The sequence below is a fragment of the Trichechus manatus genome, unplaced genomic scaffold (genome assembly GCF_000243295.1).
Source record: "Trichechus manatus latirostris isolate Lorelei unplaced genomic scaffold, TriManLat1.0 scaffold00021, whole genome shotgun sequence".
NCBI lineage: Eukaryota > Metazoa > Chordata > Mammalia > Sirenia > Trichechidae > Trichechus > Trichechus manatus.
This window is the reverse complement of record NW_004443957.1, coordinates 15,245,403-15,256,779: the sequence shown is the minus strand read 5'-3', so window position 1 is coordinate 15,256,779 and position 11,377 is coordinate 15,245,403. Positions and strand designations below refer to the sequence as shown.

Sequence of the window (11,377 nt, the reverse complement as noted above, 5' to 3'; positions counted from 1 at the left end):
CTGAGAGAGAGCAGTGCTCAAGAGGGCAGAATGCAAGCCTGGGGCCCAGTGAGAACCAAGGCTTGGGGTCTAGTCTGGGCTTCACTAGAGAGAGGGCGCTCTAAATGTTCTCTTGTTCCCTTAACAATATTCTGTTATGCAGAAACACTCATTCCATGTCACTTCATGCATACATCTCTCTTAGGTCTCCCCCCATCCCCTTTTTCCTTTTTTCTGTATTTCCTTAAATTTTATAATTTAAAATAAACATCAAGTTAATGAGAAACATTGCTTTCTCAATGTAAAACAACTGCTTAGACCTTGCTTAAAGAGATTCAAAATCCTTTTAACATTACATCTGACAGCATAGAAGGCATGAACTTTTCCTAACTGTGCAGTTATATGTACATATGTGTGAATATATATGTGTGTATATATCTATCTGTATATATAATGTCTGTTTAACATGTAACATTCCATATTTCCGATATTCAAGGTTGCACTCAAGATGACATTTCACACCTCTGGAAAAAAGGAAATAAATTAGTCTCTATGACCTTTTCTGTCCTATAACATGTCCCACAATAAAGTCATGGATGACAAATTTGAAACTGGGTCATTCTAGTCAAATGTACTAAGAGTATGAACTAATCATTCTTCCTGGGAATAACAACTGGAATTTGCCATCCTCACACTTCCAGATTTCCTTTTTTATAAGAGTAATCATCACTTTTAAGAGTGATGCTTCAGATTTGGATTTCTTTTCCAAATTTTACTGAGAGAATAAGAGGAAAAATAATTTAAAAGATCTAGGTAAAAATATCCTGACCATAGATTTGCAAGAACAATGGATAAAATATTTATCCCAAACAAAACTTATAACTTACAAATAGGAAATGCTTTTTTAGATTAGGAAGTAGTCAGAGATTCCTGCTATGGTGTGGTTAGCCCTTTTCTGTGAGGAAGAAAGGGGGTTTATTTTGGGTGGCTTATGGATAGCACATTTGAATAACCTCTCCAGGAGAGAGTAAACCCTGTTGGCGATGATGCTCCCACCATGGGAGAGGAAAGGGCAGTGGATGTGTGAAGATGAAGATGGTAAGTAGAGACACAAATATTTATAGTTTTGTAAACTCTAAAGAGGAAAACGAACACTCTTTATTACAACTGGGGTTAAAAAAAAAAGTCCCCTATCTAAAATGGAAAATTCCAATCTGCCATAGACAGAAGGAAATAAACATACTGACAGGAGTTCAACAGAAATCACTCCTAAAGTCTAGTTTTGATGAAACAGCTCTTAGCTGTGTCCTCTAAAAGTGAGTCCCCAAATCAGATTAGCTGTCCGACCAGAACCAGTCTTGGTTGATCAGTGGGATAAATTATTGTTTTTTTTGGATCTTGGGATTTGCCTGTTTTCTGAAAGACAAGGGGCCAGAGTGGGGTTTTTAAACTGGCAGATGAATCCCTGAAAGTTCATTCTGACAATGTCCTATTGCACTCCATGTGCTTCTATCAGTTAGACACTTGGTCTCCAGCTACTGAACCCATAGGCTCATTCTTCACACACACATAGTTCCTATGTTTCCTCCTCTTAACAACTGCAGTGCTTTCAACAAGAGGAAAACAATAATAAAAATAGCAATAATTAAAAAGGTCATCTACATTATTAACTTCCTTTTGGTATATTACAGTGGTATTTTCTGTACATGGCCCAGAACTAAGTTCTCTATGTACAAAGAGACACGGAGGGAAAGAGTTGACCTCAGAGTCTTAGCCTTATGCCCTGAAAGACAAGGTTCCTTTCTTCAGTCAAGAGTTTCTCTTCACATTGCCAATTTGAAGTAGCGACATTCTGTAAACCTGGAGGGGCAGGGTAAAGGGCTGGGGAGAGGAGAGCGGGTAAATTTCCTTCAGTCTCCTTCTGCAGTCTGTCTATTCATGAAGCCTGTCAGCAGCTGCTGTTTTTGAATTCACCATTCTCCGTGATGGAAAGCTTGGTGGGGTTGGTGGGAGAGATGCCATTGCGGACCTGCATGCTGTACCGCTCCTTCACTTGGGTCAGCGCGCTCATCAGTCTGGTGTTGGCTGAATCCAGGGACACGATCCGTTTTTCCTACAACAGAGCAATCATGGCATTATTCAGGCTACATGCAGTAAATCCACACCACAACATCCTTTCTTTTTTTTTGAACAATTGTTTCAATGCTTTTTATTGGATAGCAGTATGCATGATGTTCCCAGACAAATGGAACGTCTCTGCCTCTTTCTGCACACAAGTCAGCTTCAGTTTCCCTAGGGTCCAAGGGGTCTCCATGTATTTTCTCTCTTTTCCTTTCAGCAGAGCAGGACTTGTTATTAACGATCCCTTGGGATATTACGATGTCATGTAAAAATGACACTACATGTTACTTCAGTCTGTGCAACAGAGTGTCAAGCTGCCTTACTGTACAAAGGGCTTTTGGCCAAAATTGAAACATGGAAATTAGGTGGCAAAGAAAGAAGCACCAGAGGTTTCATTTCACAGAGGTGAAAGTGCACGTGATCTGTATGGGTTCTGAGCCCCCAAAGAGGACACATCAGTCACATTCGGAAAGAATTCACATTGTGCTAAAAATTAAAACCATACATGGTGGCAGTTTATAGTCACCAACAAAGTGAGGATGCAACAGCAAGAGGGGAAAAAAGCAGCCAAAAGCTCAGCCCAGGTAGTTATTTGAATATGGGAAGGGAGATGTAGTTGGAGGGGGACGCCATAAACATTAACACATGAAAACAAACAGAGAACACGAGGCTCCTAGACCCATTCCAGCTCAGAGGTACTCCAGGAAAGCTACCCAGTAAGGAGATTGCTTACATTTTGCTTTTAAATCTCTGGAAAAAAAAATTGCTTTAGGGTTATATTACTTTGGAACAAAGGACTGTTGAATATACAAAAAGATCAAAGAGGGGAAAAGGGCAAAAAAGAAAAAAAAGGCAGTTCAAAGAGAAATAGGACCATCTAAAGATTAGAGAGACACCCTAATCTTAGCTTCACCAGCTAGGCAGATCTTTTCCAAATCCGTCCAACATGAAGTCTACATTTTTCAGGAAACAAGTTAACCCTAAAAAAGGCAGTCTTTACCTAGGCCAATGAAATTATAAAGAAAAGAATACACGAAGAACAACCCCAAAGCCAAAAGGAGTGTTCCCTCCCTGGGAGTCTTTGAATTTCCCCAAGAACAAGCATGGTAAAGCTTAGTTGTGAGTCAGAGAGGAGGTGTGAGGGCTCAGGGCTTGATGATGCTTGTTGCTATTTATGTAGTAGCTATATTACATTGTATAGCACAGCTCTAGTGCGGAACATGCTGACAGGGATGCAGAGAGAAGACCACTGCCCTGAGGAGAATATTTATGTAAAACCATATAAAACAACAACAACAATGCTAATGCTTCCCTTTAATCTCCTACTTGGGGAATGGGGAATGGCAGAGTGCTAGTGGTCATAGTTTCAAAAGTATGGGGGGAAAAATAACCCAAAACACTAGTTCACACTTGTCATCACTATTAAAAAATTCTTCCTTTCCCTCATGGAGAACTCAGGTAGCAAGATACACAAAGTCTGCATTATTAACTACTCACTAATCTAATCTAAGAAGATGCTTTCTACTTTCTGCACACAAGTGAGTTTTAAGGATAGGCAAAACTCACAGAAAGACCCATAAGGCTTTATATATATATATATATAATATTAAAAAAAAAAAGATAGTCAATAGAGTTTACTGTGATAACAAGTATAGATCTTTTACAAGCCAGTAGGTAAGGATTGGCCAGTGGCCACCAAAAAACAAAAGATATGAGCCCCCTTCATGATTAGGAATCATCTGTAAACAGAATAATGGGTGATTTCTTAAAATGATTAAAAGAGAAAAATTATTTCAGTATTAGGATAAGTTTAAGGCCCTAATACTGAGGAAAATAGGATTCTGCAGGGCTCATCCATAAAAAACTAGGCATTCATGAAAAATTATTTGATTCTTAAAAGGCCAAAAAGAAGGCCAAGAATGATTGTAAGTATTTATTGCCTACAAAGGTAACAATTCAATTCAAGCAACCCATTATAAACAGCTGAAAGTTTCCAAGTGGAGAAACTCCCCGTGTAATTCCCCCTGTTGCCAAGTCCACAAAATAAAACAAAAAGTAAAATAATAGTTATAATAAAAAAATCAAACAGGAATATTTGAAAGATTCAGTTGGCAAACGATGCTCTGACATTTCCATTCTGGATTGGAAAGAAGAGCGATCTAGTCCATTCCTGATACGAAGAATTTCCAGTGTGGGAGTGGCAGGAGCTGGAATGTGTAGGAGGCCAGTGCACTGGGCCAGGGCTGGCAACTGCTCAGCTAGAGAACGGACAGGGTTTACTTGCCTGTTTGAATAATCTCATCTCCATTTATGACCTGTAATTTAACACAGCGGAGATATCACTTGCAACAGTAACTAGGCAGCTGCTTTGCTTCTCATAGGAGGAAGCCCTTCTCTGTTCTCCATCTGAGTCCCATGGAGAGATCCTGGGAGTCACAGTGTCCACTCACGCTAGGGGTTTGAGGGGGTGAGAGGTGACACATTGCCTGGTCTGATATTTAAAAAAAAATAAAGGTTCCTCAGTGCCCTCCTCCCCATGTCCATGCTACAAGGTCTGGGACAGGTGGTCCTGCCACTCCTAATGGAACTTACATCAGGTGGAGGGTCACTGATGGAGTGCTCATCCTTTTGCAGTTCCAGTTAGGAAACAGCTGACCCAAGCCTTGTAGCATGAACTGACTCAAGGACAGGGAGAGGCTGCACTCAGGGACAAGCCTTTCCTTGGGACAGGGCTGCTGAGATGAAAACCAGTTCACTGGGTACTTGGCCTTCAATTTTGGGAAATGTTGGGCCCAGGTCCTTTCAGAATTTTTTTCTTTTTTTTTTTTACTACCAGTGTCATAAAAATACAAGTTACCTCACTGGGAAGCATTCACCCCAAACATGTCTTCATTCTATTAAATGATGGAAGAGGCTCCACCAGACATTTAAGAGATAAGATTTATCCTTACAAAGGAAAGGATCTGATATTAAAAAGTCATTCATTACAAAAGATGCCAAAAGTTGGCCCAAATCTTTTGCTATAAGAAGACATCAATGTATCAATAAGCTAACAGCTGGAACTGGGAAACCCTCTTTACAAGGAGATGATAATTTGTTCATATTTTCAGTCTTATGATTTGCATGGTACGTGGTGCACTGGTTTTCAAAATGTGGTCTAATAGAGTCTACAAAATTCTTTAGGGGTCCACAGTGGGTCTCTGGTAGAATAATTTATTATGCAGTAATACCTATGTTTGAATAGTAATTTATATTGAACAAAGTCCAGTGTGATCTGATCCACTAGTTGAGAAAGGTTGTTGTCAAGCTGTCAGTAGGAGCAGCTGGCTACTGATCTATGAAAGGTGCCTTTGCTTCCACCAAAACAGTGCATGGAACCAAACCATTGGAGAACCACTGCCTTGAGGTATGGACCCCAAATATTATCTAGTTTAGCCAGACAAGAAATCTGGCACTGACTGCTGTTTTAATAAACATTTCTCTCATCTCTACACCACGATACCCTTGTGGTCAACTGAGAGAAGGTCCTTTATTTCCAGAGCTTTTAAGCCCTGATAAATAAGATTCCCTCCCTGGCATTCGCCTTCTACACCTATGACACATGCTTCATACCCAGTCACCTTGCTTTAGACCTCAAAACAGGGGGTAGAAGGAATACAAATATTCAGAAACTAACAATGAGGCTGTCCTGACAGCCAACAGAAAAGGGAACTCCTGTTCACAGAGCCATGTCTGGGACACAGCCACGCTCCCTCTGCTTCAGACTGACACAGTCTTTAAACTAGCTGAAATTATTAAAACTGTTTTATCTCATTAGTCCAGATGTGGCTATTAGTAGAACTCTCCCTGCTTTATAGTGTCATATTGAAAACCCCAAAGTAAAAACTTAGCAACACTAGGTTTCCGGACTAAACTGCCTTCTTTATCCAGGCTGTTTTTCTCTTAAGCCTGTGAGATGAAATTTTATAGTATATATAGAGAGATGTCCTTGTCTCTGCTATCTTCCCACATCTACCTCAAGGACACCTAGAAAGGTTAAAAAAAGGATCAAGTAAGTTAATTATGGCAGACCTTTCTTCTGATTTATTAGGAGGTCAAAATATCCATAAACTAGAGAATTCTACAATATTCCAGTAACCATTGTGACAGCATCACAACCCATACCCAACTCCAAGTCCAGTGTGTCTGAAGGAGGAGCATGAGGCCCATGGAGCATTCTCCCCATGGCTATGCTTTCAGCCTCACTCCCAATTCCCTTGAAAAATAACCCCATCCCACAGTGACCCTGTACAGAAACTAGACTGGAGGTGTTAAGTGCACGTTTAAGAACATGCGGAGCTATAGCATACCCTGACTGCTGACTGATATGCAGAGAAGGGAGCATAACATCTATGTATAAAGACCTTGCTCCCATTTTTATTTCATGGATTAGGGACACGATGTGGTATTTAAGGGTGAGAAATGCAAACCTGGCTGGGTTGTTCTCAGGGACACTGAGTGGCTAGACTAGCCACTATCAAAACTACATTCCTTTTGTTATTTGTTTCACTCCAAGAAATACAACCATATTTTACACTGATAAAATGAAAAGGAGTTACAAAGATTTCCCACCTCCTGGATTTTGAAGTGCCCCTGTGAGATACTCTTGGCAGCCATCGCCCCCGACATTGGTTTCACAGGCATAAGCTACAGTGAGCAGAGGTCTAGGTTCTGATTTCATCAACCTTTTCTTTTTTAAAGTTTTATCAAAAGAGGCTCTCTAAGCGCAGCACCAACAAATTCCAAGCAGCAATGCCAAACCCTGAACCAAAAGGAATAAAAGGAAAGGTACCTTCTACCACTCTGTCTTTCCCCTGTAGTTCTGCTACTGTTTGGGGCTAGAGGTTGATGGCACAGTGGACGTGACTGACAAGACCGTGAACATCACAGCCAAGCAATGGTCAGTGGAGGTCACAAGCCAGACACATGCAGTGTACTTTTCACAATTACCCCCTCAGAGAACGCCCTCCTTTCCACAAGGAAATAAGTAAACCCCATCATGCACTAGGCTGAGATATGTCAAGCAACTGCACTAAGCACGCTAACACTTTGCTGTGTTAATAGACTTGTCACCAGTGAGAGAAAGGAAAAGTAAAGAAGGTCACACAGAAGCTCTTTCAATCTTAAAAAGGTAATATGTCAAGAACTTTTCAGGGACCCATTTTCCAGTATCTGCCTTGGCATTTGCAAAGAATGGGAAGTCAGGAAATAACAATTACTATGAACAAGTGCCTTCTACTAGATTCAGAGCCTGCTTACCTGTGCATCAATGATTTTCTGCTTTGCATCAATAACTGCTTGCATCTCAGCATGATCCTTCTTCAATTCCTCTTCTACAGCCATTAGCCTAGAATAAGGGAGGAAGGAGACATCCACATCTTCAAAGTGAGGGCTAGCTAACATAAAGAACAAGTAACTCAAAACTCAGAATAGCTCAATATTTTCTCTCCCTTCTAATCTATTTGCATCTGCAACCATCTTTTCTTTCTTCTTTCCCCCTTTGGAAGAACATGTATCCAAGGTTGATTTCTCTATCTGTAACTGGATCCCATGCATGTTCATCTTCTCTGGAGCGGTTTTCTCTTAATCATTTCTTCTACTACCTCTACCACACCACCCCCTCAGCATAACTGAATTCATCTTAAAATATCAAACCAACCAACAACAACAAAAAATCCTTCTTAATCCCAAATTTCCCTGTAACTGCTGTCCGCTGTCCTATCTTGTTCTTTCCATCCACAGTCAAGTTTCCTCAAAGAGTAGCCTAGATTTACTAGGTCTAGTTTTTTTCTCATCTACCATTCACATCTTACCACTGATGTTTAGCCCCATCACTCTGTTGAAACTGCTTTCAGTAAGACTGCCAAACTCAAACCAAACTCATTGCCATCGAGTCGATTCCGACTTATAGTGACGCTATAGGACAGAGTAGAACTGTCCCATAGGGTTTCCAAGGCTGTAAATCTTTACGGAAGCAGATTGCTACATCTTTCTCACGGGAGTAGCTGGTGGGTTTGAACCATCAACCGTTTGGTTAGCAGCTGAGCGCTCAACCACTGTACCACCAGAGCTCCTTAGTAAGACTGCCAGTGACCTCTATACTACTAAAACATTAAGCCTTTTCTGACCGCAGTTTACTTGACGTGTCCACCGCATGTGACAATATTGAAGCATAGTGGTTATGAGCATGGACTCTGGAGTGATTGCCTGGATGCAAATCCTGACTCCACCACTAACTATGACCTTGGGCAAGTGACTTCATGAGCGTATGCCTGTTTCCTTGTTTGTAAAATGAGAAGAAGAATAATGGCTACCTCAGGGATTGTAATGAAGATTAAACAAATTATTATTTTTAAAGTGCTTAGAAAAGTGCCTGGCCCATAGTAAGGAGCTATACAAGCGTTTGCTAAAATTGACCCCTCCTTCAATCTCCCTTAGGAGTTTCTGGGTCAAGCAGTCAAGTGCTTGACTACTAACCAAAAGGTTGGCAGTTTGAATCCACCCAGAGGTGCCTTGGAAGAAGGGCTTGGTGATGTGCTTCAGAAAGGTCACAGCCTTGAAAACCCTGTGGAGCACAGTTCTATTCTCACACGCACTGGGTCGCCAGGAGTCAAAGTCAACTCAATGGTAACTTTTTAAAAATTCTCCTTTGGCATCTGTGGCACATTCTCTTGGTTCTCTAGCCCTGAATATATCCAGTGAAACTCCTTTCCATGTTTCTGGACTCTGTTTGTGAAAAATTAAGTTAAAATCTTAGATGCTGAATACATAGATTTTTAAAACCCAGCTCTCCTCTAAGACATCTCAAGTGAGTCACTAGGGTTTTATATTTTCTAATGGTTAGGATTAAAGATAACCAGAATGCCTCTGCTTCACAGGGAGTGTACTAAGGCCTCATATTTAGGAGATCTTTAAGAAATATAGTCAGGCATCACATATGTACTGAGTACCACAGAGTACAGACAGGGTTGAAAATGGCTTTTGCTGCCATTCCTCTTAGATTCTTTTGATCATCTCCCTACCTCTCGGTACCCCCGCTAGCCCACAACCACCACCAGGTGATCCTCTAACCTGCTGATGATGCTTTTCATCTGGCTGTCCTTCTCTTCCTGCTGCCTACGCAGCCGCTCCTCGCTGTCCTCCAGCCGGGCCTTGTATTCCAGCAGCAGCTTCTGCATCTGCTGTTCCTGCACCAGCAACCGGCGTTCATACTCCTCCAGCCGCCGGCTGGATACTCTCAGGCGCTCCTTCAGTTTAGAAATTTCCTGTTCATACTAAAGCAGAGAAGAGGCGCCAAAGAGAAGGAAAGAAAAATCGGAGTTTTTATTGGTTTCAGAAATTAGTGATTTACTTTTTTACAAAAGCAACTCTAGGCGATATAGCTGGATGCTGTTTAAACTGCCATTCCATGTGCTGCTAACATTCTTTAAAGTTATCAACAGCCATAAGTGTTAATGCAGCTTTGCCTTCCTCCTAAAATTACATTTTCAATCTGATTTTGGCATTCCCAACCTATATATTTATGTATCTCTCCCCACATTAAACTACCAGCTGCTGCAAGCCACATCCAATCTGTGATGGTATAAAATGGGAGCAGGTAAAAAATAAGTCTAAGCACTTAGAAGCCTGACAAATCACTTAAAACGAGCCTAAAGCCAGTTGTCTACAAAAGGAAAGATGTCTATATCATCACCTGCACTGTAGAATCTCTGACATATCCTGGCTCATTCCTTCTCTCTACTAGGATCAGACCTTTAGAGAACAAGCAACATTTCTAATATGTTAAGCTACTAAAACACTAAGTAGTGCTTTATGGCAGAGTAGGCTATTGCTGCTTTTTCTCTAACTATATTCAGGTCACAAGCACTAAGCAAAGGCCTACATGCTCTTTAGGACTGATTAATATTGCCCTTGGCCCTTTTCACGCTGTGGCTCATCTGCTCATTTGGTACCACTTCCTGGAACATATATGTCTATTTTCTCACTAAGTAGCTTTATACAAATTCAATGATTCAATTGGTTATAGGGTCCTTTCTTATACTGAAGTTGCTGTGGTCAAATTTTCTAGATAAGGTGAGAAGCATAAGTTTTCTTGTGGACAGGCTACCTACATTCATCAGTAACTAATAATGATGATAAATCTGCATGGTGCTTTATAAAATGCAATTTATTTTCACATAAAATTAACTCTTTTAATTGAGGTAGCTTCTACTTAACCAAGATGTTCCTAAAATACACTTGTTAATCCAGAATATCAAAAATGACAGCTTTTATAACAGCTTTAAGAGGTAGACTGCATCAACAAGTGTAGTTCAAGATCATGCTAATAAGCAAGCAGAAGCTAGTTGTCTGGTTGTCAATTAAATGAAATAAAGCCATACGTGATATCAAAGTTCTTGCTTGATAATGCTTTTTCCATGTCAGCTTTTCTTTAAAAACCAAACCAAACCCAAAGAATAGATAATGTGCTTTTAAAAGTTGTTTATAAAGTAAGAAGTTTTTTTAAAATCTAAAACAAGAAAAAAAAAGACAAAACTGTTACCAAGATATAGAAAGGATGTCCAGTCTTCCTTGGTTAAAGACTAATAACCAGTTTGTGGAAACACTAAATATTCATCTAAAGTGACTAGAAATAAATAGCAGAGTATTTTCAAAAGCAAGGCAACCTACATTTCAAAAGGAAAGAAAATATTATAGGCAAACTGCCCAACATGATGGACATTTTCAGCATATTTTCACACAGACACTACTGACCCCTTATACGTAGACATGCATATGATGGTTAACATAAGAGGTGTACTTGAAGGGAGTGGGGAGAAGTTTCATGCTCTTAGCTAGATAACCTCTATTAGTGGCCTATCACTTGTGAGAGTAATTAAGTCAAAAAAGACAGACTGGGTTTTCTACCTTCTCAGCATGCTTGGCTTCATCTTGATTTTGCTCAGTTTCTTCCACATCCTCTTCATATTGCCCATTGTTCAGAACCCAGGCTGCTGTCCTCTCTACTGGGGACATTGTGGCAGAGTCCACAGGTGACTGAACCTGCATCAGAAATAGTCATTAGCATTTCCAAGAACAGCTCATCCACTGGTTATGTTTCATGAAGAGAGATACTCTTGGAAGAGATAACCGTGATCCATCAGTTTCTACAATCAGTTTTCTAATAAATGCTCTCAGCCCTAAGTAATATTTTATTAAACCCATGGCTAGAGATGGAGGAAGAGAATATCTATTATTC

General features: G+C 40.4%; 1 protein-coding gene across 2 annotated transcripts in view; it reads right to left on the bottom strand.

The window, feature by feature from the left end:
• Window positions 1–1,113: 1,113 nt before the first annotated feature.
• Window positions 1,114–11,377, bottom strand: part of RASAL2 (RAS protein activator like 2) — a 404,516-nt gene continuing 394,252 nt past the window's right edge. For both annotated transcript variants that reach the window (XM_012554510.2, XM_023728067.1), the window contains exons 15-18: window positions 11,047–11,181; window positions 9,211–9,413; window positions 7,399–7,486; window positions 1,114–2,092 (exon numbers count right to left, since the gene is read on the bottom strand). In XM_012554510.2, coding sequence (XP_012409964.1) covers window positions 1,928–2,092; window positions 7,399–7,486; window positions 9,211–9,413; window positions 11,047–11,181 — 591 coding nt within the window. In that variant the 3' untranslated portion in view covers window positions 1,114–1,927. The remainder of the gene's footprint in view (window positions 2,093–7,398; window positions 7,487–9,210; window positions 9,414–11,046; window positions 11,182–11,377) is intronic.